The sequence below is a fragment of the Oratosquilla oratoria genome, chromosome 15 (genome assembly GCF_046742065.1).
Source record: "Oratosquilla oratoria isolate Oo_2021 chromosome 15, ASM4674206v1, whole genome shotgun sequence".
NCBI classification, from domain to species: Eukaryota; Metazoa; Arthropoda; class Malacostraca; order Stomatopoda; family Squillidae; genus Oratosquilla; species Oratosquilla oratoria.
The window spans coordinates 37,407,006-37,434,565 of NC_134791.1; the positions used below are offsets into that span (position 1 = coordinate 37,407,006).

Here is a 27,560-nt window from a genome sequence, read left to right on the forward strand (position 1 = left end):
ACACTACCAAATACATGTTTATCAATCTCCCCATCATTTTCCATAACGTTATTTCCAATAGCATGTCCTTGATTCACCATCAAGAACAAGGTCCTCCCGTCTATTTGGAAGAAGTAGTCTAAGTTTCCTCCGTTGACGATATGCTGCTGACTTGCATCCATTCATTTGTGGAAGATGCATTGAAACCTCTTCATCAATGATGCCACGTTCTGTCCCATTTACAACTTCCTCCTGATATATTCTAGGTATTGGTGTGACTTCTTCCACTGCCCTTCGTTTAATGCCACGGACAATTTCCTCAGCTGTAAGTTTGGCTTGTATTGAAGGATGACTATGCTCTCCAACTTTGACAAGTCTGAGGAGGTACACACAAATTATGAATTGCAGCTCAATTTCAACTAACCCAAAATGATATTGAAATATTTTAATTGTGCAGTTTGATATACATCAAATACACAAGACAAAAACTCGGTTTAACTGATCTTTAAACATTATTCTTTCTACTGCTAAATTATGAAAATTAGAAATATATATAAAATGAGTGCTGGAAGGCTGTAATCTAGCCCTTCTGAAATCTAAGCATTTCATTACTTACCTATTGTTTCCATCAGTTATTGCTGTAGCCTTGCACTTTGGTTGACTGCATTTCCAATATCGACCTCCATCATTTCTCCTCATGTTAAATCTGAATTTGAATGACCCACATAGCAAGCTCTCTCCTCCCTTTGATGTTGGCACAAACTCAATAGCTGGTAGCTCTGCCATCTTTGCCAGGACAGGATGGTGAGGGAACGGAGTCATATTCATAGTTGCCAAGTACAAATGCACAAATCCATCACATGAGTTCATAAAAATGGCTGGACTGGAATCCTACCCTTTGCCTATGACTTTGGTTTCCTTATACCCTCCCTCAGTCTCCACTGTGCTATCAGCTCTTCTTGTAAATCTATCTAGCTAAATGTAAGGAAGCTGAATACCATGTTCTTTCACACATTTACCCCATGCTTTGAAATACCTCTCACATGACAATTTCCTTTCATTGTTTTCCTTAAGACCTCCAGAACTACATTCTATAAATGCTTCCATCCTCTCATCCAACTGAGCAAAATATTCTGTACACTACATATGCACACACACACATCTACAAAGAGGAGATCTACTGACCATCTACAGAATTATGAAAGGGATGGAAGTTCTCAATACAGATGATTTACTAAAGTGGGATAAAAGAAAACAAGAGGACATGAAAAGAAACTTAAAAAGGATAGTTATAGAAGAAATCTTAAAAAGAATAGTTTCCCACACAGAGTGATATCTGGAACAAATTGGATGAGGAAACAATGAGTGCAAAAAATATAGAAGAATTTAAGAAAAAACTTTATGCTGAAAGATACAAAGATGAGTCACCACGAGCATAGCTCTCTTCCCATAAAACACAACTAGGTAAATACAACTTGGTAAAAAATACATGTACGAGATTCCGAACTGTCAACATCTCACTTGAGCTCCATAGACTGTCGAAGACGAAAATTTTTAATAGTGCAAGGAAAACAGGAGGCCTGGTTTGTATTGAATGGGAGGGGGAGCAGTTGTGGTTATCCAAAATTACTTCTCTGCAGTGTTAATGATTTAACCAGAAAAAATACAAGAAAATAAAAAGGATTTCAACACGAATGTGGACTTGAAAGCAAAGACATCTAGGGGTGCTGCAGCAAAGTACATTGTAAACAGACTGATGGAAACTTCAGCAAGATTTAAATTGTATAATGAAGACTCCTTTTCTGGTTTTGGTAAGTAGGAAAAAAGAAATTTGAGTGAAATCATAAGACATGGAAAGGCAAACAAGTAACAATAGAAAATGAGGGATAACTAATTCACTGAATTAAGGAGATTTTAGAATTAATGGAATGTTTAGCCCAAGTTAACAATGAAATATCTAATCTGAAGAAATCAAACTCTGAACTTAGGAATCTCAAGATAATGAAAAATGATATAATAGAAGTTAAATGTGAATGGTTGTGAATGGATGATGCTATGATGCATGAGAAGTGGGTGGGGGATAGGGGGTGAGGGGGTATGTATGAGAAATAAATTGACGCAGCCCATCTTTTCTACATGAGGGGACGGAGCGAGGGTGTCGTCAATTTAATGAAGCGGCCTTGCTATGTATGTGCTGTGTCTTGCAACACTGCTTCTGACCCAGGGCAGAAGACAAGATGCAGGGATGACCCATCATCCAGGAGGTACCAAGATAAGAGGGAGGAAGAGGGTAGAGGGGAGTGGATTATGTAGGGGATGGAATGGGTGGGGTGCCTTTGATTTTTTGGCTACCTCCCATGTAAGGGGGAAGAAAGCCTTTGGTATATGTATGTATATAATGTGAAAATAAAAAATGAAGATTAATAATACTACCAATAATGACAAACTATTAAAAAAAAAAAAATTGCCTGAAAATTTGAAGAAAACTTAGGTGAGGTAAGTATGCAAAAGATTAAGAAATGGAGTGAAAACAGAGAAAATGGAGAAATTGCCTTTAAAGAAATAGCACAACAGATGCAGGAAAATGCAAAAAATACAATCATTCAAATAATTAAAGAAAAGGCAAACTGGGTTAGAGATACTGTTGACACATGTACAGTGGTATATGGACTAAGGGAAAAACATCTGGCGAGGTACATGAGAGAAAAAGCAGGAAATAGAAAAAGAGGAAATAGAAAAAGAAAATACTAAAAGGTGAAGAAGAAGAAGAAGAAGAAGAAGAAGAAGAAGAAGAAGAAGAAGAAGAAGAAGAAGAAGAAGAAGAAGAAGAAGAAGAAGAAGAAGAAGAAGAAGAAGAAGAAGAAGAAGAAGAAGAAGAAGAAGAAGAAGAAGAAGAAGAAGAAGAAGAAGAAGAAGAAGAAGAAGAAGAAGAAGAAGAAGAAGAAGAAGAAGAAAGAACAGAGACCAACAGCAAGGAGTTCTATTGGAGGGCCATAGACATGAAACTGAGAAAATGGTACATCAGAGTGGTCAAAACAAAAACAGAAAACAAGATAGTGAAAGAAACAAATTAAAAGTGGCTTATACTAACATTGACAGATTAATCTCAGGATTGAATGAACTAAATGATTACCTGTCAGATGAAAAAGCAGACATAATGGGAATTGAGGTGATGAAACTAAGAGGTCCAATACCACCTAATAGTGTTGGACACAGGTTATACAATTATTGGATTAAAAACAGAAACAGGAAACTGGGAGGAGGAATCATGTTCTTGGCCAAGAAAAACTTGAACGTGATGAAAGTTACTGAGGGTAAAAACGATGATAAAAGTCAAAGAAAGGGACATGAAAAGTAGAAAGTTTGTGGTGACTTATGTGCCCCCAAAACTTGGCTCTTGGAAAGAGAACAAGCATTCAAAAATGTTAGAAGATACAAGATATTCATTAAATGAGATACTAAAGGATGGAGGTAACCTGGTACTTATGGGGGATTTTAACTGCATAGAAATCTGTCGGATAGAGATGACAGTGAAGGGTGGAGAGGACCTATGGGGAAATGTATTACTGGATATGACCATGGAACATACAATGACATAATGGGTCAATGAAAATACCAGATACAGAAGCAATGAAGAACCATTGAGTCTGGATTTAATATTTACAAAAGAAACTGAAATTGCAGATAAAATTGAATACAAAACACCATTTGGAAAGAGTGACCACATACTAATAGAGGCTGAACTAAAGGAAGAAATATATGTGGAGAGAAATGAAAAGTACAGAAAAGGAAGATTGGTGTAGAACAAAACAGACTTTGGAAAACTTAAGAAATTTCTTCAAAATGCAAATTGGGAAAAATTTTCATTGAAGAGACAAAAGTGGAAGAGAAATGGACAATCTTGCAGGAAATCTATAATGAAGGAGTGAATAGTAATGTACCAAGACAAAAACAAGAGGGTGTACATTAAATGCTGGTTCTATAGAATATGCAGTGAGGCAAAAAACAAAAAAGACAAAGCTTGGAAAAGATGGAGAAAAGATGATTAAAAAAAAAAAATGGAAAATATATATAAACTATTGAAATGAATATGTAAAAGTGCACAGAGAGGAAAAAAGAAACTATGAAAGACATCATAGAAAAATGCAAGGATCAACCCAAACTATTCTTTAGATATGTTAATGGTAAACTTAAAAACAAACAGGAAATGGTGAAACTATATCAAGGAAATATAGAATACACAGAGGATCTAGAAATGGCCAAAGTCATGAACAATCACTTCAAGTCAATTTTCACAAAAGTTTATTGGGATGAAGGAAGAGAAGTGAAATCTCCCCCCATGAGGGAAATAATAATAACACATAATGGAGCAATTAATGAACCTTGATGTTAGGAAATTGCATGGTCCAGACAGAATTGTAAACTGGATACTATAAGAATGGAAAGAAGAACTAATGGACAAAATATACAACATAATAAGATGCTCACTCAAAGAAGGAAAAATACCAAAGGATTGGAAAAATGACAACATTGTAACAATATACAAAGGAGGAAACATGGAAGAACCAACTAATTACAGACCAGTTTCCTAAACAAAAAAACAAGCACTGTAGCCAAAATTTGTGAGATTATCAAGAATAGATGGGTAAAACACCTGAAAGAAAACAATATAATAAACTCGAGACTGCATTATACACAATCATGCACGCAAACAACACAACATACACTCTATAAAGGATTTGTGGGAAAACCCAGTTTCGGCTGTGGCATTCCTTGGGGAGACGGGACTGCTCGGACAGACAGTCTAGGGAACAACAACAACTCGAGACAATTTGGATTCAGACAGGGAAGATCATGTACAACAAATTTAATCTGCTTTTACTAGAGACTAATAAGATATAATACAAGAAAGGGATGGATGGGCTGATTGTGCTTTCCTAGACTTACAGAAAGCCTTCAACAAAGTATCACAAAAAATTATAAAAAAGAAAAAAAAAAAAAAAAAAAAAATTAAATAAAAAAAAAAATGGAAAACATAGGAGGGATACAAGGCAACCTACTAAACTGGATGGAAGATTTCCTGAATGGTAGAAAAATGAGAGTAGTAATCAGTGAAAAGTATCCAGGTTGGAAGGAGGTGACCAGCAGAGTCCCGCATGGATATGTATTGGCTCCAATAATGTTCACTATGTTAATGACATGGACAATGATGTGGAATGTTACATGAGCTTCTTTGCAGACTGCGAATCATTAGAGACCTAAACAAGGTTTGGAAATGGAGTCAGAAATGGGAAGTGGACTTCAATGTTAAGAAATGTAGCATAATGGAGTAAAAAAAAAAAAAAAAAAAAATTAGGACAACTGGAACTAGAGGTCAAGAAACTGGGATCTGAAAAAGACCTGGGAGTAATTATCTCAAATGACATGTCCTCTGACAAACAACAAAATTGTTGGAGAATCATGATATGTATAGATACCAGAGAGAAAAGGAGAAGGAAATAGCTAAGGAGATTCTGAAAGAGATACAGGATGAAGGACAAAATTTCTATAAAGAAATCGACGAAATCCATAGGAAAGGTAAATATTCAAAAGAAAAACAACATAGACCTCTGAAAATAAAACTAAGGACTCAAATGATAGCCGAGGAGGTATTATCGAAAGCGGTTAAACTGGCAAACAGCAAGAAATTCAAACATATATGGATACAAAAGGAAATGAGTGATGAGGAAAAAGAGAAAGATAAACCTCTCAGAAATGAGAAGAGAACAGACAGAAAAAAAACAAGTTTTTTTAGAGAGTGCTGGACTTGAGACTGAAAAAATGGTACATCAAAAAAATGGAAACTTTAAACCAAAAAAGAAAGGGAACTATGAAACAAAAAGTGGCATACACAAATATCGATGGCATGATCTCTGGAATCAATGAATTACATGACTATCTAGAAACAGAAAAACCTGACATCATGGGAATAATGAAGACAAAATTGAAAGGACCTCTATAAACAAGCATAGTGGGGCATGGTCTACACAACCACTGGGTGAAAAATAGAACAGACAAGCAGGAAGTTGTCATGATTTTGACTAAAAAGGGTCTAAATGTGACAAAGGTTATTGAAGGCCAAGGCAATGTAGAATTGTGATCAAAATTGCAAACAAAAAGATGAAAAGCAGAAAATTTGTAGCAGTGTATGTACCACAAAAAATGTTTGGTCGGACAGTGAACACTGTATATTACTGGAAGACACAATGATCATGCTAAATGAGTTACTGAAAGAGGGTGGAAACATAGTAATCATGGGCAATTTTAATGCAAAAGACAATCTGGGAAGAAATGATAGTTAAAGGGGGAGATGAACTTTGGAGCAACATTCTACTGGATATGACCATTGAATACACCCTAACACAATGGGTTAAGGAAAATATTAGATATAGAAACAATGAGGAACTGTCGAAACTAGACTTAATATTAACTTCTGAACCAGATATTGAGAACAAAATGGAGTATATAACACCAACTGGAAAGAATGACCATATACTAATGGAGTTTGAATTAAAAGAACAGAACAATGTAGATAGAAATGACAAACATAGACAAAGTAGATTAATGTACAACAAAACGGACTTTGTAAAACTAAGAACATTTTGCCAAAATACAAACTGGGATAAATTCTCTGAAGAGGAAACAAAGGTGGATGACAAATGGAACATATTCAAAGAAAAGTACAAGGAAGGAATTAACAAATATGCATCAAAAAAGAAACAAAAAGAGATCTACATAGTGTTGATTTAACAAAAGGTGTTGTGAGGCTAGAGACAGGAGAGACAAAGCCTGGAAAAGATGGGAAAAAGATATATATATATATATATATATATATATATATAAAATCCAAATGGCAGACATTTTGAAACTTGGGAATGAATGAATATACACAGGAAAGAAAAAGAAGTTATGAAAAAGATATTATAGACAAATGTAAGGATCAACCTAAACTCTTTTACAGATATATAAATGAAAAACTAAAGGATAAACATGAAATAGTGAAATTGCGTGAAGGAGATAAAGAATATATGGACGACACAGAGATGGCAGAAGTTATGGTCAGACATTTCAGGTCTGTTTTTACATTTGTGAGCTCACAATCTTGGGAAGATGGATAACAAGAAAGATCACCCACGATGAAAGAAATAAAGGTAACACAAAAAGAAATAAGAGACCAGATAAAAAACCTAGATGTCAGGAAATCGCATGGACCAGATGAAATCGTAAATTGGATACTGAAAAAGTGTATTGACGAACTGACAGATAAACTATACAAGATAATTGACTTCTCACTCAAAGAGGGAAAGGTGAAAGATTGGAAAGATGCAAACATAGTACCAGTATATAAAGGAGGAAATGAGGAAAATCCTACAAACTTCAGACCAGTATCCCTTACAAGCACAGTAGCAAAAATATGCAAAAAGGTCATCAGAAACAAATGGACCAAACACTTATAAGAAAAGAAAATAATAAACCCCAAACAATTTGGCTTTAGAAGTGGCAGATCGTGCACCACAAACCTAATCTGCTTTTACTCAAGATTAATTGAGATAATACAAGAAAGAGATGGCTGGGCAGATTGCACCTTCTTGGATTTGCAGAAGGCATTCGACAAAGTACCACATAAAAAATTAATAAGAAAAATTGAAATAATAGGATGAATACAAGGTAAACTGTTGGAATGCATGAAGGATTTTCTTAACTGGGAGAAAAATGCGAGTGGTACTTGGAGACAAAAATTCGAACTGGGAGGATGTGAAAAGTGGCATCCCGCAAGGTTCTGTATTGGCTCCTTTAATGTTTGCCATATATATAAATGATATGGACGAGGGAGTAAATTGTTACATGAACTTCTTTGCTGATGCCAAATTACTCAAGAGAGTAAGAACAGAAGAAGAATGCAGATTGCTGCAAGATGACCTAGACAAAATATGGGAATGGAGTCAGAGATGCGAGATGAACTTCAACATTAACCCCTTCCATACGGTGCCGCACACGTAGGCGTCATGAGGAGCAAGTGGATTCGCGACGCTGCCATATCGGCGTCTTGATTATATTTATTGTAGTCGCCCCTGTGTTTTTACATTCTCCCAAATGCGCCCTTAATCCCATTCTCTGTGGTTTTCAAAATTCGCGGGTGAAAGAGAGAACGATCGATATAAGCGGCGACTATATTTTATGATGCGAATATTATTTCGTTACGTCGTACGGCTGGCATTGGCTGCTGCCCGCGAGATTTAAGTCCCGTATTGAAGTGGTTAAGAAATGTAGCATAATGGAATTTGGAAAAAGTAAAAACAGAGTATCAGGACAGTATAAAATTGAAAACAAAGATGTCAAAAAAGTCGATTCAGAGAAGGACCTAGGAGTAATTATCTCAAGTGACTTGACACCTAATAAACATGTCAATAAATTATTCAGAGAGACTTACAACTTATTGAGATCAATGAAAGTGGCCTTCGACTACATACTCGTAGATGAGATTGTAAAAAAAAAAAACCATTACACTGGTAAGACCTAAACTAGAATATGCTGCAACACTGTGGGCACCTAGCACAAAAAAGAACATAACAAAATTAGAAAGAATCCAAAGAGCAGCAACAAAAATGGCACCTACACTGTCAAATCTGACATACGTTCAAAGATTGGAGAAATTACATCTGTCAACACTGGAACAGAGAAGAGAAAGAGGCGATTTGTTGACCATTTTCAGAATTATGAAAGGGATGGATATTCTTGATGGAGATGACTTATTAAAGTGGGACAGAAAAGAAACAAGAGGACATGAAAAGAAACTAAAGACAGTTACTGAAGAGACATGGGGAAAAAAAAAAAACTTCCCACACAGAGTGATTGACATCTGGAACAAACTGAATGGAGAAACAGTGAATGCCAGAACTATACACGATTTTAAGAATGCACTGGATGCGGAGAGATACGAAAACAGGTCACTAAGAGCATAGCTCTTGTCCTGTAAAATACAACTAGGTAAATATATACACACACACACACACACACGTCAGAGAGGAAGGAAGTCCAGCGATTGAGCTCCAACTTACCACTTTGTTGACTACATCAGGAAAAACACCTTGTTGTTTTTTGGGATGTGGGCTGTGTTTTCAAGTGACTGGTAAGGTATCAAATCCAGTTTTTGGAAAAGTATAGTTTCAGCATGAAATGGAGGAAAGTAAAGAAGAAAAAAGAATGAACCAACAAAGAGAGGATTTGATATGAGTGGAATCACCACTAGGGGTAATTCCAAAGAGAATGTGTATAAGTGTCACTCCGAAGATGACTCAAGGGTACGAAAGCAATGTTTTTCGGGCTTCCAGAGGGAAAGGGGAGCAATAGAAAAAGTTATGAAGTTATGGATACAGAAAGAGAAACTAGAGTTAGCAGGGCACTAAGGAATCGAGACATCAACAACTTGATGGAGGAATTGACTAAAAAATAGACTATAGAGCTTTGCACATAGAGATGACAAATTTACATAGAACTAACAACGAAATAATCAGAGTTGAATGATCTAAAAAGTTAACTATGTATGATTAAAAGAGAAAATGAAAGAAAGGAAAACGAGGATAGAAACAAAAACGAAGAATTAAAGAAAGAAGTCAACGAACAATTGAAAGCAGTGAAGCGAAAAAGTGGGAGAATCAATCAAAGAAACGGATCTCATTGAAATAAAAAATCAGTGGAAACTGGAACATGAAAATCAAAAAATCTCTTTCAAAGAAATAATACAACAGCAGGTAGAAGAGAATGCAAAGGAAACAGTGATTAAGGTAATCAAAGAAAAGGAAAACTGGGTTAGAAAGACAGTGGATAAAAATAAATGCATTGTGGTTTATGATATCAAAGAAAGACAATGTACACCAATACCAAAGAAAAAAAAAGAAGAGAAAGAAACTGCAAAGGAAATACTGAAAGTGGTTCAGGATGAAGGTCATGAGTTAGAGAAGGAATCAATGATGTACACAGGATGGACACACACTAAAGAAAAAAGCTATAGGCCAATGAAAATCAAACTGAGGACTCAAATGATAGCTGAAGAGATACTATCGAAAGCAACAAAACTAGCTAACAGTGAAAATTACAAAAATGTGTGGATAAAAAAAGGAAATGAATGATGAAGAATTAGAGAAAGATGGGGCATTAAGAAATAAAGCTAATGGGATTTTTTTTTTTTTTTTTTTTTTTTTTTTTTTTTAGAGTAGTGGATTTGAAGGTACATAGAAGAAATAAATCGACCCCAAAGAACAAATTAGGGTCAAAAAGGGCAGTGGGAGAGATATTAGCAAGAACAAGTAAGGTAATACTGAGCATTATAAAGAATTATGGATAAAAAGAGATATGAACCTTGAGGAAAGAGACGACATTAAGAAGTGAAGTTAAAGAAAAAAAAAAAAGTTCTTTTGCAGTGTTAGACATGACTGAGAAAATGGTATCCTCAAGAAAAGGAAATGAAAGGAACAAAGAAAGATGGAGAATGCAGAAAGTTAAAAGTGGATTACAATAATAAAAATATATATATATTAATTTCAGAATAAATGAGCTTAATGATTACTTGTCAGAAGCAAAACCAGATGTAATGGCAATTCTAGAGACAAAATTAAGGGGTCCACTATCACCTAACAATCTTGGAAATGGATTATATATTTATTGGCTTAGAAATAGAGGGGGGAAATCAGGGTGGAGGAGTCATGTTTTTGGCTAAGAAGAATTTAAATGTGACAAAGGTTACAAATGGAGGGAACAGTGTGGAAATGATCATAAGAGTTGTAGATAAAGATATGAAAAGGGAACAAAATGGGTTCTTGGAGAAAGATTACTCTAAAATGTTAGAAGATACAAGGATTTTATTAAGTGGGGTGCTGAAAGATGAAGGAAACTTGGTAATTATGGGGGATTTTAACTGCAAAGAAATCGGTTGAGATGAGATGACAGTGAAAGGTGGAAGAGGAATTATGGGGAAATGCATTACTTGACATGACTATGGAATATACAATGACACAATGGGTAAAGGAAAACACCAGACACAGAAATAATGAACTGTCAAGTCTGGATTTACTCTTTATGTCAGAACCTGAAATAGTGGATAAAAATGAATACAAGACACCAATTGGGAATTGTGACCACATACTACTTGAACTAGAGCTAAGGGAGTAAATATATATGGAGAGAAACAAGAAATACAGAAAAAAAGATACTGGTATATAGTAAAACAGACTTTGTGAAACTTAAGAAAAAATTTCAAGAAGTGAGTTGGGATAAGTTTTACAATGAAAAGACAAAAGTAGAAGAAAAATGGAAGATTCTAATGGAAATATATAATGAATGGGTGGATAAACATGTACAAAGACAAAAACAGGAAAAGGAATATAATAAATGGTGGTTTAACAGAAAGTGCAGCAAGGCAAAAGAAAAAGCTTGGAAAAGATGGAAGAGAGAAAAATCCTGTTTGTTGAGGAAGGACAGAACATAGGGATAAATGGAGAATGGTTGTGTATGGATGATGCTATGATGCATGAAAGGGAGTGGGTGGGGATGGGGGTTGAGGGAGTATGTGTGAAGAATAATTTGATGCAGCACAAAGTGGTTTCTCTCCATTATCTCCTTTTCTGCATTAGGGGACAGAGGGGGGTTGTTGATTAAATGAAGCAGCCTTGTTGTGGATGTGCTCTGTTTTGCCAACACTACTTCTGACCCAAGGTGGTGGGCAAGATGTAGGTATGACCCATCATCCTGGAGGAGCAAAGATAAGAGGGAGGGATGAGGGTGAATGGGAGTGGAGTATGTGGGAATGGAATGGGTGGGAGTGGATTTTATGCCTTTGTGTTTGGGCTACATCCCTTGTATGGGGGAAAAGACTTTGATATATGTAAATGATAAACTGAAGCAAAGTTGGAATATCCAAATTCAGAGGTGGAGTTATATATGAGAATGCAACAACACAAGCAGAAATAATGAGTAAATGTTTTCGGTTGGTACTTAATGGGGATGAAGACAGTGAGAGAGAAAAGAATGGAAAGGACGAAGAGTGTGAGAGGAAGGAATGTAAACATTACGAATGACATAACAGTGAGAATGAAGAAGTGTTTGCATTGCCAGATGGGGATTTCAAATTAGTTATTAAAAAAGTATAAAAAACAATTACAGGATACAGTACATCAACTGGTTGCATGATCTTTGGAGAAGGGGAAGGCAACATTGGAATGGAAATCTACAAATATGGTGTCAATATTCAAAGGAAGAGAAAGGAAGGTGCCACAAAATTAGACCAATATCCTTGGCCAATAAGACTGCCAAAATATGAGAGAGTGAGAGCAAAAGGGAGAGAGAATGAGAGATAATAGATACAATATTTGGAGAAAAATCTTAGATGACTATCAATTTAATTTAGAAAAGGAAAGTCTTGAGTAATCAACCTGCAAATTTTCATTCAAGAGTGGTTGATGTGTTGCACGAGAGAGGGTTGGGTGGACTGTGTACATCTAGATTTGGAAAAGGTTTCTGACAAGATGATGCACAAAGATTGATATAGAAGTTAGAAAATGTAGGAGGCCTTGAAGGGAGCACTGGAGAGTAAAGAGGGACCAATGACTGATACCTGCATGTGGCGGTCCTGCAAGATGGACAGCAAAACTGCCCATTTTCAAAACCTGTCAATCCTCTCACCACAATCAGGAGATGCAGCCCTGAGGGACCCAAGATCTCTCTATTAACTTCAACTATATTTCTTACACTTTCATTTACAGAGCAAAACACTAGTAACTGCTCCTCTTACCCTTACACTTTAAGACAGTGACATGGAAACAGACCCACACTAACACAACACAGACAACAGTCCAAAGTTTTTCCTAGAGATTTGTATTTGCCTAATTATGTACAAGAACAAAGCAATACATGTGAGGGGATGGGAGGGCCTGAGGACTGTTGCCAGCCTGTTTCAAAAGTAGTTTGTATAAACATCTTACCTCTCCTTTTTATCACTATTATTAATATTTTCATATCTAGAAGGTCTTCTCATGGTTTTGTAGATAGTATGTACAGTTATCCTTGGGAAGAGACATCATGAGAACACTAATGGTAACCATTCTAGATTCCTTAGTCTTTAGAATTTAAAGCATTCATAGGAAAACAAAATATGCCTCTACAAATACACAAAACTGTGTAATACCGTGACGCTTTTAGTTATCAAAGATGGTCAAATAAAAATATAGGTTGAGTTTCATGCATTACTGCACTAGTAATCATTAATTGGTCTTAGCTGTATGCAGCCACAGATTGTTTTGAGTTACTGTGTGCTGAAGTTTGAAAATACCCAAATCAATTTATACAAGTTTAGAAGATCTTGAAGAATTTTGCCACAATTCTTAATCCAAAAAGTGGGTATTTAAAGCAGCACTAATAAACATGTCCATGTGCATCTGTGTGCCTAAAGAGAAAACCTAGAGGGACGAGTTTAAATCAAATAAATTTATGAATCCTACAACTGGATTGTGCATTTGTACATGGCGATACTTAAGTGATTCAGTGCCCTCACCACCTATCCTGTCCTGGCAAATATTTAAGTTACCAACTATAGAGATCAAACCAAAATAAAAAGGTAGGTGAGAGCTTGATAATGCAGGTCATTCAAGTTCAGGTTCAATATGAGGAAAAATGACAGAATATTGGAAATGCGTTCAGCCTCACTGCTGAATAACGGATGCAAACAACATAAATAATGTAGTGCATAAACCTGGAGGCTATAATGTAACCTTCCAGTGTATTTTATACATGATCTGATATCTCTTATGTCCAAATAAATCTTAGGTTTCATTTTCAAGATTTTCAAGTAGATACAATAATGATTAAAATCAATTTAACTCATCAGCAGGAAGTCATGAGTTTGAGTCCCAGGACCTACTGCAGGCTTGCTGTGTTGGTTCCCAAGAGCCCCAGCCAGGCAGGGAGGTTAATCGACATTGGCCTAAAAAAAAAAAAAACAGCAGTTTTCTGCAATTGACAGGACTTTGTCCTACCAAGAGTTTCTCAATTCCCACCACATGGGAATGGGATAGCGAGTTCATTTGTCTGTGCATCTGTTAAAATTCAAACTAACGTACAATTAGCAATTCAATAGATAATACATTGGAGTTAGCTGCAGCTTGTCAAACTGTTGACACCCCCAACTGGAGTGAGAAATCTTAGGGGAAACCCTAGGAACTATGGTGTGTTCCTTTCTGCCACAAAAGCATGGCCCACCTCCAAATCTGCTGGTGGGTACACAGCATTTCATGTCAAGATCAAGTAACCTTGTGGTAGGAAAGATGTTGGGATTGGTTTTTAGGTGTGTAATGTCTGTTAAAGGTATCAGGTTAACCTGACAGAATGCAAACATATATAGAATTACATATGAAACAAATTTTTTATAGTCCCTGTGATTTGAACACAAGTCACTTGCACTTTAAGAGCAAGTGCCCTAAGATACTTGGGGCTCCTTATATGTGAGATTTTGTTGAATTTAATTGAACTAAAATGAAATTTTCAAGCTGAAATTCACAATCTGTCTATACCTTTTCAGACTTGTCAAAGTTGGAGGGCATACTTATCTCCCAGCTTAGAATTCAGGATGCTGTTTGTAACAACAATTAAGGGCAATGGAAGAAGTAACTCTGATACCTAAGATATACCAGGAGGCTGCAAATGGTATGGCATGCATTGTCATCAATGAAATGGTTTCAGTGCATCTTTCACCAATGAGCTGTTGCAAGTCAGTATATCATCAGCAGAGAGAACATATTTCACTTCCTCCAAATCGATGTGTGGACATTGCCCTTGATGGTGAATGGGGACAAACTACCAATGGAAATAATTCTATTACAGAAAATGAAGGGATGATTAATAAATTTGTTTTCAGCAGTATTGAAGAAGGCCTGTTTTAGATGGCCCCTACAGATTCTGTGTTTATGGATGGGATGTTTTACATCACACCCACCTTATTTGTTCATGCCCAAAAGTTTGACGAAATATTCCCATTTTTGTATGTATTACTGCTGACAGATGACAGGCAATTTGTATGCATGACAAATTAACATTACCATCCTGTATTAAATCTGGTCAATATTGTTGTTTATTAAATACCAGATGGGGCACTTCAAGAGCTTCTTGGAACACTGCTTCAAGACTTGAATCAAAGGTTGCCTGTTCCATTATGGACACACGATCAATCAAAGAGGCCCCTCCCAACAACCTGATCAAAATGTGTGCTGCTCCTTGTTCCAATGAACAGGCTAGGTGATGTGTAGATTAACATTATGAATATAGCATTAACAATTGATAAAGCATGCTCTTTCCATAATTACATGAGGGCTACATGGATAGATGACTTGATGCTAGCACTTTGGATTGCCTATGAACAAACTAAAGATAGATTTTTAATGCAAATAAAGGGTGGAATCACAAGGTGAATGGCTATGTTGGAAGTGCTCATCCAAACATATTTCAACTTGCTTACCTCCTTTCTGAAAAAGTATATGTACTCACAAGAAAAAAAATTCAGAAACAAGAAAGGTGGGCATCCAAACCTATATCAAGAATACAGGCTATCCTAGGTTTATGAGCTAATTGGGAGCAAGACATTTGTATGTTAACAGGATTATTGTTAAGGAAAGTGAAGAATTACTGTGGAAAACAGAATTAGGAACCAAGGTCTCTGAACTGACTCCCAGAAATCACCTAAAATGACTTTCCGATTATTTTGAACTAGAAGCCAGTGTGAAGACAAGATGTAAGGTTATTCAGAACAGTAGGTCAAACAGAAAGGTTTGGAAGTAAATATAGCAGTGGAGTGGACAATGCTGATGACCACACAGTTATCATTAAATAACTACCTACACTAACAAGGTGATTAATTAATCATCACAAGTAGTGACAGTGAAAATACAGAAATGCAAAAATAAAATATATTTGTATATGACAAACTACAAAACAAACTTGTTGATAATTGAATTGTTGTTGCGGTTTTGCTACTGTCTGTTGAATGCAAATGGAAATAGGCATTTGAATTTCTTTGAAAACATTCGTCTGCCTGACAAGTATATCAATTTGCATGGCAAAAATAAGCATACATACCAATGGCTCCTTCTCCCCTACCAGGGAGGTACCCAAAGTCAAAAGGCATAATTCCACTCCCACCCATTGCACTCCCATCTGCCACCCCTCCCCCCCTCTCATCCCAGCTCCCAATGGATGACAGGTCACCCCAGCATACCACCCATTGCCCTGGGCCGGAGGCAATGCAACAAGACACAGCACATACACAGCAAGGCCACTTCACTTAATCAGGAACCCCCCTTTCCATCTCCCTTCCTTCCTTGCATCACAGTATCATCTATACACAGCCATTCTCCTACTCACCCCCTACCTCCTGCCTTTTCTCTTCTTTGCTCAACAGATATCCCCCTCTTGCTCAATACCCTTTTCACTGCAACCATCCATCTCAATCTTGGTCATCCCCTCTTGTTCACTCCATCCACCTCTGCCTTCCACACCTTACTAATCTTTCTTCACTCATTCTATGTGTCCAAACCATCCCAATATTTTTCATCAGCCCTATCTGCCATCTTTTCCACCCCTGCTCTCCTCTTCACCTAGTTTCTCACTCTATCCAACCTTGTTACTTTTACCATACTTCTCTGATACTTCATCTCAAACACATTTAAACTTTTCCTGCCTCTCTTAAACTCCATGTCTCTGCCCCATACAGTGCTATCAGCAGTCACCTTCACATTATAATATCTTTGCATCAATTCCTAAATATCTATTTCTCATTACCCTTTTAAATCCCCCAAGGCACTTGCTCTCTCAATCTACAATTTACCTCTACCTCCACTCCTCCCTTTCCTGCCATATGCAACCCTAAGTACCTAAAGCTATTCACTTCCTCCAGCCTCTCTCCTTTAAAAATTCCAAATTGTTGCCATCCTCAACCCTTGTACATCTCATCACCTTACTTTCACTCACATTTGACCATGTTTCCAGACAATGAACTTGAGGCAGCAATTATTATTATTCACTACATTCCATATATATTATATAGGGAATGTAGTGAATAATAATTATTGCTGCCTGAAGTTCACTGACAGGAAACCCATAGTGCCAAAGCAGCTGGGTGAAATGAAACATGTTAAGAGAAACATGAATTGGGTATTGTGTAACACAAAGACAAGTCTGTCCAGTGTAACTGTTCCCACAGAGGTACAAGGAGCAAGACTTGGAATACAGAAACAGTCCAAAGCTTCCTTGAGGTCTGTGGTTGGGGCCTAAGGACTGTTGCCAGCCCCTGTGGGGCTACAAGATTTCCACTCAATACACTGTGAGACAATAATAATAATAATCATTATTATTACTCTTATTATCATTATTCACTCCTGTGCTAAGCAGGGAAGGGAGTAAGCAATGGATAGGAGCAAGAGAATGATTATGAATAAACTAAAAAATCAATGCAGCCTGAAGGGATTTCTCCTCGTCCTTTCTATTTTCATGAAGTGGTGGGTTCCTGCTATGGATGTGCCGTGTCTTGCTTCTGATCTGTAAAGTGGGTTGAAGACAAGGATGACCCTTTATTTACAAGGAGTTAAGACAGATGGGAAACAAATAGGTAGTGGATGAGAGTGGCAATGGTGGGGTGAGTGTATGCCTTGGCTGGGTACTTCCTTTATAAGAGGGAAGAAGCCTTTTGGTATACCATCCAATCAAAAATAAATAATCAGTTATATAATAGATTTGGACAAAAGAATATCTACCAACATAAAGGTAACACCAGGAGTGAGTTTAGATTTAGATCACCAGGAGTGGCTGATCTTAAGATTGGTAAGGTACAAAGCACATTAAAAAACAAAAGGCTTACAAGAGGAAGTGAAAAAGAATGCTTAAAGAACTAAATTTCTATCTATATACCATGGGCTTTTCCCCACCTTACCAGGAAGGTAACCCAGTCAAAAGGCAAGTACCCACTCTCACCCATTTCAGTCTCATTCACTGCCCTTCCTTCCCTCTCATCTTAGCTCCTCATGGCTGATGGGTCATCCCTGTATTCCACCCAATTGTCAAATCCTGTGAATTTGAAAATCTGGAAGACGACTTCATTTACAGTATTCTAAACTTCCCTAAGGACAATTCAACAATGTGTCTAACATTTGTATAGGTTTAACTTCTTTTAGTTTGTCATTCAGCTTCTCAATATATGATGCAAAAATGATTTGACATTTGGAGAATCAAAAAATAAAAGACTTCAACTAAGTCATTTCTACTCAAATGAATGAACTTTAGTTGTGTAGGTGTGACAGGGGCTTAAGTGTCAACCCATTAGGACTGCAACTCCTGACAGAGGTGAGGGAATAGATAGGTTATGAAAATGAGCAGCTTTACAGTCCATCTTGCAAAACCACCACATGCAGGCACCCATCATTGGTCCCTTGGGTTCTCTTCTTACCTAATTCAAAACATCTACCTTAACCCCTTTTGTACTGTTGGCTGCTGCTGCCAACTATTTCATTCATATATTTGACACCACATCCTTCACTAGGGAAGAGGTTTGAACCTCAAGCACAACTTCAACCATTCAAGGCATAAACACATGCATGCATATAAATATAATAATACCAATCAATATATAATGCACATGGTATTAAACATTATGTCATGACATATAACCTTTTCCCCTTTATATGTGGGGTGGCTAATTCAGAATATACACTCACTCTGCACCCATCTCATACTTATCCAAAACCCATTTGTTGTCCCTCCCATATTAACACCTCATGGATAAAGGGTCATAAAGTACAACATCTACAACCTAAGCGACATGGCAGAGGACAGGGATCACCCTTCATCTATAGGTGCTAACATGGAAGCCAATCACATGAACTTCTGTATATACAGTGCTCAACATAGAATTAGTCTGCCAGGGCCATGGTGGGTCAATGCAATGTCAAAAAGGGAAACACCCTTAAAGGGGGTGAATTTTTGTATCATTTGAATGTACTGCCAACCATCATAGCATTGTGGGTGGAGCTAGTCATCTTACCAGAAACCAATGCTTTCAGTTGTTGTCTTGACACCATGGGGGGAGGATTTGTGCCACAAGTGTCCCATGTATCCCCACACCTCAACCCCTACCACTGCCTCTTCTAACACCCCCAGTGTTGTGAATAAGGGCTCTAGTATGGATTTGGTGCCAGAAACCATTGCCCAGATTGTAGCCATAAAGAAATCCAGTCATAAAACAAAGGAAATAGTTGCACAGGTTAGTGTGTGTTTAAGAAGTGTAAGATGCTAAATTGCCAAGTTTCACCAGGAGGGTGGCTTCCCCACTCCCAGTCAGAAAGAGATGCCTGGAAAGGAAAGGCACTGAAAAAAAGTAAATAGGCCCAGACAGTTGTAAAACATCAGGTGTCTGATCCACAAGTGACTGCATGGAAAATCAAGCTGTCTAGCCAAATTGTGAATCGCAGGGGTACAATCTGGTCAATGGTTTCCTGTGATAAATTCTTACTAGAGCCAATATTCACAACACTGAGGGGGGGGGGGTGTTATAGTAGAAGAGGTGGCTGTGGGGATACATGGAACACAAATCCTCCTCCCCACAGTGGCAAGACAACAACTGAGCATAGTGGTCTCTGGTGAGATGGTTAGCTCCACCCACAACACTACATTAGTAGATGGCACATTCAAATAGCACAAAAATTCACCCCCCCTTAAGGGTGTTTCCATTTTCGACACTGCACTAGTCCACAGCAGCCCTGACAGACCAATCTTATGTTGAGCACAGTAGACCATCTATATTTACTTCAAAATCTAACATATTAAGTCCAAGAGTATTATTTTTTGTTCTTATCTCAAATCTAAACCATGAGAGCATTTCTATTACAGTATGAAATAAAATAAATAAATAAAATTAACAATGAAAAACAGACACCCCTGGAATATGATGATTTTTCTCATTAATTCAACCCACCTGTTTCATTTGGTCATCACCATCATCATACATTTGTTTCATGATATCCATAAGACCATCTGAAGGGTCACCTGATTTTTCTGTCTTTGGCTTTCGGGCTTCCTGTGCCCTCTTCTCTTCAGCAGTCACAGCTGTCCAGGATTTCAGTTCTTTCTTAGCTAGCATCACCAAAACCATATCTGTTGGCATAGAGGCACTTATCATCATTATTACTATTATTTCTTTTAATTTCTGTTAACACCCAACCAACCAATGAATACCTGAATATTCTCTGAGGTCAAGCTATTCAGTCCCCCCTCAACCTCTCACTAATCCCTGCAGCATATACACACATTTATAAATCTACACTAACCACAAGTAGCATGCAACACATCATCCACTGGTACTATGAAATACATTAGTTATGCTTGAAGTCAGTAAGAGATATAATCAAGATGTTACTGAAAACAACTGAACACCAATTATTCACCATAACACAAACCATGGGCCAACCTGGGGTCTGTTCCTGGTTATTTTGGGGCCACAGGTCTCCAGCAATACAACCAAGACAATAGCTGACAATGATTATTCACTAGAATGGTGGCAAGATGTACAAGGGAAGTGGGTGACAGTAAACAAGAGGAGATTTTATTAGGAGGTAGGCTGAAGAAAGAGGAGACCTTTATGTATTTAGGGTCACATGTAACAAGAAATGGAGAAGTGGGCTTCTTTATTTTCAGCATGAGGGAACAAAGAGGATGGGTTGCTGTGTAAATGAAGTGGCCTTGCTGTGGATGTGCTGTGTCTTGTTGCATTGCTTCTGACCCAGGCAGTGGGTAGGAGACAGGGATGGCTCTTCATCCTTGAGGAACTAAAATGAAAGGGAAACCTTGGGCAGTGGATGGGAGTGGGTGCATTCCTTGGGTGGTGGATGGGAGTTGAATGGGTGCATGCCTTGGCTGGCTATCTCCCTTATATGGGGGATGAGGTCCTATGTATAAAGATATATAAATAGACCAATTGTTGAAACACTTATCATATCTCATACATATTCTGCCTAAAACTTTCCGTTTCCCTTACATTCCAAATTTATGTTTCATACAGCACTATAAGTGCAATCACTCCTTCATAGAACCCTCTCTTTGCATTCATCTCTAAATACCTATTTCCAATAGCACTTTACACCCCATCCACTCAGTTTATTCTAATTGGATAGGTAATAAACAAAATCTTACCAGTTTTGATTTTGTGGTAACTTGAGTCTGGTTTAATGTATTCAGCCAAGTTAGTAATGTTGAGCTCGTGATTCTTTCCATCCAAGTCTCCCACGTGTAGTTTGAAGTCCCTGTTCAATTATCAGAGTAAAAAGTATTATTACTTCACACACACAGATTTCAGACATTCAGTGATGATATCTCCAAAAGGGCCCAGGTGTAGTGTTACAATGGAAGAGCAATAACAAGGTCTCCTTTCACACAATAATTAAAAATGTCAGTACCCCATTTTATTCTTTTTTAACAACTTTTCAAAAACTTGTGGAAAAATAATTTGAAGTATGCATAACATACTAGTGAAGTAAGAGTGTTGTATAGCATCATTTACTTTTTTTAATTAAATCTTTAAAAAATGTACATTTTTGACAATTTAATTAAAAATAGTAAATGATGCTATACAATGCTCTTACTTCACTTTACAGGGAAAAAAAATAAGAATAGCTTATTTCTATGTATGTGAACTGACATCCTTATGATAAAAAACAGCAGTTAATGTACAAGTTGTGAATGATAGTTTAAAGAACAACAAAGTTATACAGACATAATATATAAAATAAGTGATAGAACAAAAAAGAAGAAATTATAGAAATAAAAACCAACAAAAAGTACATGAGAAATCAGTTACAATATGGCAATAAAAAAGTAGTCTAAATGGGCTGATGCTGTTGGAGAACATTAGGACAAAAAATCTAATCATTTATTACAGGAATCAGGTAATACATCCCTGTCTCCTGCCATCTTCAATCCTCCATTATAAATATGCATATATAGTGCCAGTGAAAAGCATGGGCAATAGCTGGTATCCATGCCTTCATGGCACTGTGGTTATATTGTAAAGAAAAAAAAAAATTAGCTCTATGTAAGATTACTGGGTCATTCCATGTCAAATTCTACTAGTCATTTTTGCCATAGATTCAGATTTTCTTGCAAATTACTGTACTTATAGAACTTAATGAGACAAATTCAATGGTATGTGTCTAACCTCTACAAGTCAAATGTTTCTGAGATATGACCCTTCAAATTTGTCCTTCACTCCCTCCCACTCCTCTCTCAGCTTCTTTATACTCCTCCTTTTCTTTCTCATTTAAGCAGTTCACTCTGAGTACCTCCCTACCTTCTGCCCTTTTCCTCTTTCTCCACCTATTCTCCACTCTCAACTTACCTTCCACCAGAAAATGATCTGATATTCCCCCACTCTCTCCCCTTAGAACATGTACATCCTTAGCTCTTCCTACCATACTCATGGTCACCATTAAATAGTCCATTAATGCTCTATCTCCCACCCTTCCATTCACCCTCTCCCATGTGTACTTATGCTTGACATTCTTCCAAAACACTGCATTTGCTATCACCAACTCTCTTTCGAGACACATCTCCACCATCAATTCTCCACTACGATTTTTACCTGGAACTCCATACTTCCCAATCACTATGTCTATTGGTTTGTTTCCTACCCTAACATTAAGGTCTCCCAATACAATTACATTGACATTTCTCTCTAATCTCTCTATGCACTCATTTAAATCTATCCAAAAAGCCTCCCTTTCCTCTACGCTCTTCTCACTACCGGCCCATATACACAAAAATCAACATCTTCCTTAAGCTTCACCTTCATCCACATCAACCTTGAAGAAACCTCCTTCCACTCCACTACACACTTACCTATCTCTTCACTTACTAGTATAGCCACCCCTTCTCTCTCTCATCCCCACTTCACTCCTGAGAACCTCCCAACTACACTACCAAACTCAAACTCACCACTCCCTTTCAATTTGGTTTCACTCAAAGCCAACACATCCATCTTTCTTCTCACAAACATACTGCCTATCTTTTCCCTTCTACTCTCATCTGTACCATATCCACACATATTGAAAGACCCAAACCTTAGGGTACTGGTTGGTAAACTCCTAAACCCTCTTATGTCTTTACTTTTTTTTTTTTTTTTTAAAAGGAATGTCCCCTGTGGGGCTACAAGTAGCAGGATTACAAAGGATTACAAAGGCGGAGCATGCCGACAGGAGACCTTTTGATCCATATCTAGGTCGGATGCAAAAAAAAAAAAAAAAAAAAAAAAAAAAATCATAATAATAAATTAAAACTATAATAATGTAAAAATAACAAATAAAATACATAAATAAATGCATAGGTATAGTTGAATAACAAACAAAAAGGTAAATAGTAAATGATTATAAATTGACATATAACTAATAATAAATGAAAATCAGACAGACAAATTATAACAAAACAAAAACAAATAATATAACATAAATTATAATCATTACAGCATCTTACTTAGGTATTTATCTAAATGATTCTTAAAGCTTCGAACTGAACTACATTGCACTACCTGTGCAGGAAGTTTATTCCATTCATTAACTACACGGTTGGCAAAGTTGTTTCTACCTACTTCCAAATTGAATCTATTTCCGGATAGTTTGAGACCATTGTTTCTTGTCTGATTCTCATTCAATGTGAAAATTTGGTCACTTTTGATGTTGTCAATTCCCTTTAAAATCTTAAAGACCTGTATCAAGTCACCTCTGAGTCTACGCTTTTTTAGGGAAAACAGATTCATGTGCTTAAGTCGATTTTCGTATGATTTATTTTTGATATTTGGAATCAGTTTTGTGGCTCGCCGTTGTACTTTTTCCAGTCTGTCAATGTCTTTAATGAGATTCGGTGACCATACGGAAACAGCATATTCCAAATGTGGACGAACTAACGATTTATATAGCTTGTTAATGAGTGATGGACTTTTGAAATCAAAAGATCGCGCAATCAATCCCAGAATCTTATTTGCTTTCTCAGAGGCTGAAATACACTGCTTGGATGATTTGAGGTCGTTACTGATAATTACGCCGAGATCTTTTTCACTATCCACTTTTGTTAACGAATTTCCAAATAACTTGTAATCGTACTTACTGTTATTTTTACCTATGTGCATTACCTTGCATTTACTTGTGTTAAATTTCATTAGCCACTTTTCAGACCATTGCTGTAATTGATCTAAATCTTCTTGAATATCTAATTGGTTTGAGTGATCATTTGCCACTCCGCACAGTTTTGTATCATCAGCAAATTTGGAAACAGTAGATTTTAGTCCATTGTCTATATCATTTATATATACTATGAATAGAAGTGGTCCAAGAACGGAACCCTGAGGAACTCCACTTGCAACATTTTTCCATCCAGAAGTTTTTCCATTTAAAACAACTCTCTGTTTTCGACCTTTCAACCAATTACTAGTCCAACCTAATAGGCTACCACTTATTCCATGCAAAGCTAATTTAGTAAGTAGTCTATCGTGGGACGGTATCAAAAGCTTTTGCAAAGTCTAGATATATTAAATCTATATTGTTTCTTTTGTCATAATTCGAGATAACTGTGTTGTAGAATTCGAGTAAGTTAGTCACGCAAGAACGTTTCCGTCTGAAACCATGCTGGCTATCATTTATCAAACGGTTACTTTCTAAATGATATTCGATATCATCTCTGATGATAGTTTCCATTATTTTTCCTACGATCGAAGTCAAACTTATAGGCCTATAGTTATTTGGTTTCTTTTTGTCACCTTTTTTGAATATGGGAGTAACGTTAGCTAGCTTCCATTCTCTTGGGACATCTCCGGATATGATGGATTTCTTGAAAATAATTTCTAATGGAACAACAATCTCATTTTTCATTTCCTTTAAGATTCTTGGATGCCAACCGTCAGGCCCTGGTGTTTTATCAACTTTGAGTTTGTCTATACACCTTTTAATTTTTTCTTTTGTTATATTTACCGTAGTGAGTAAGTTTACCCCAGACTTTTGACAGGTTTCAGTTTGGAATTCAATTTGAGGTGTTTCGTTTACGAATACCGAGCTAAAATAATTGTTTAAGATATTACACATTCCTTCATTTGAATATTCAAGTTGACCGTCAGCAGATAATAGTGGACCAATGTGATTCCTAACAACCTTTTTATCTCTAATGTAACTATAGAATTCTTTGGGATTCTCTTTGGATTTATCAGCGATGTTCATTTCGTATTGTCGTTTTCTTTTTCTTATTGTCTTTTTTAAATCTCTCTGTATTGATACATAACTTTCATAGTCATTAGATGCACCCGAGCACTTATATTTCTTATAAGCCTGTCTCTTTTTAGCAATACTTTTTTCAGTTTCTTTGTCGAGCCACTTTGGGCGAGCCTGATTTGGGGGACGTCTGTCCTTAAAAGGAATGTAAGTTTGAATCATCTTAGTGAGCGTATTTTGAAATATTTCCCACATCTGATCTACAGGCCTTTCGTTTAATTTTGCCTCCCAATCTGTAAGCTGAAGCTCCTGACGTAGTTCTATGAACTGAGCTTTACTGAAATCGGGTATTTTAGAAGCACAAGTATCTATTCTAAAATTGTTTAGGAGTTTGAATCTGACTAAATTGTGATCGCTATTTGCAACAGATTCACCGACTTCTACATCAGTTACCATGCTTTCGCGGCTAGTGATCAATAAATCGAGCAAGTTTCCATATCTTGTGGGCTCTTTTACATGCTGAATTAAGTAATTGTCACCAAGAAAATCAATCAAGCGACTACCTATATGGCCATGTTCAAGGGTCATCCAATCAATGTCAGTAAAATTGAAATCACCCATTATCAATAAATCCCGGTTGCAGAAACTAGACAGTTCTTGAAATAACAGTTTGTCGTCTGCTAATGATAATGTCTTTGGCCTATATATTACACCTATATTCATTTTTTGTCCATTTGTTAGGGTTAACTCAACCCACAAACTGTCATATGCATCCTGTTTCACTTTCTCTAAAACACAAGCATGAACATTGTTTTTAACGTACAATAGAACACCCCCACCTTTCTTGTGGTTTCTATCCTGATGAAAGTGTTTAAATCCCGCAATATTAAATTCAGCTTCGAACTCTGTACCATTTAACCATGTCTCAGTTATTCCTATCATATCGAGATTTTCGCTTTTGACATACGCCTGTATTTCTTGAAATTTGTTCCTAATACTACGAGCATTAAAGTACATAGTTTTAAGAAACTCGTGATTATTTCTTTTTGCCACATTTTGAGTTTCAATATCATGTCTTATATTATCATTTTGTTTTTTATTTATGCCTTCCTCTATATTATTATTATTTGGTCCTTCATTGACATTCAATGCCTCATTAACATTTCTCCTATCAAAATTAAAATTTCCCCCATCACGGACATCTGGTCGATTACGGTCATCCGATCTATTTTGTACATATTGTCCCCCTACGTCACCGTGATTCACGCCGGCCTCCCATCGTTCAGTGACATTATGTCCGGCATCCCTTTCTAAAATTATATTTTGTCCTCCAGTGACATTATATCCTACCGTGATATTTTTTCCTCCACTATAATTACATCCCATCGTGATCTTTTGTCTTCCACTGTCATTACATCCTATCTTGATATTTTGGCCTTCATTGACATTCTGTCCGGTATCTCTTCCTAAAATTATATTTTGTCCTTCACTGACATTATATCCTACCGTGATATTTTCTCCTCCATTATCATTACATCCTATCGTGATATTTTGTTCTCCACTATCATTATTTCCCATCGTGATCTTTTGTCCTCCACTTTCATTACATCCCATTGTGACATTTTGTCCTATGACATTACATCCTAATGTGTCATATCGTCCTCTAGCGACATTACATCCTATCATGATATTTTGGCCTTCATTGACATTCTGTCCGGTATCCCTTCCTAAAATTACATTTTGGCCTTCAATGACATTATATCCTACCGTGATATTTTCTCCTCCATTATCATTACATCCTATCGTGATATTTTGTTCTCCACTATCATTACTTCCCATCGTGATCTTTTGTCCTCCACTGTCATTACATCCCATTGTGACATTTTGGCCTATGACATTATATCCTAATGTGACATTTCGTCCTCTAGCGACATTAAATCCTAAAATCATATTTTGTCCTATACTGGTACATTGTTCTACATTAATGCTATACTCTACACTGTTTTCCCAAGTACATTCTATTTCCCCTTCCCTTTGGCCTTCTACCCTAAAAAAGGAGCTAGTTCATTACAAACTCCCACAATGAGGTTTGTAAGAACATCTTTGCCTCTGCGGGTAAGGTGGATCCCATCAGAAGCGTAAAGGTCATGGCGCCTAGAAAAGAGATACCAAGGATCAAGAAAGTGGTATCCCAATTGTGTGCACAACTGCGATATCCTATCATTGATCCCTATGGCTCTACTGTTCCAACACGAACCTGCGTAGATC

General features: G+C 36.9%; 1 protein-coding gene across 3 annotated transcripts in view; it reads right to left on the bottom strand.

Annotated features, from left to right (window-relative positions):
* LOC143033408 (calcyclin-binding protein) overlaps positions 1-27,560 on the bottom strand; it is an 86,432-nt gene that overhangs the window by 11,933 nt on the left and 46,939 nt on the right. For 2 of the 3 annotated variants that reach the window (XM_076198800.1, XM_076198797.1), the window contains 4 exons: positions 21,238-21,347; positions 20,024-20,202; positions 596-765; positions 78-355 (listed from right to left, as the gene is read on the bottom strand). In XM_076198800.1, the coding sequence (XP_076054915.1) occupies positions 78-355; positions 596-765; positions 20,024-20,202; positions 21,238-21,347 (737 nt within the window). The remainder of the gene's footprint in view (positions 1-77; positions 356-595; positions 766-20,023; positions 20,203-21,237; positions 21,348-27,560) is intronic. The other variant, XM_076198801.1, reaches the window with a different exon arrangement.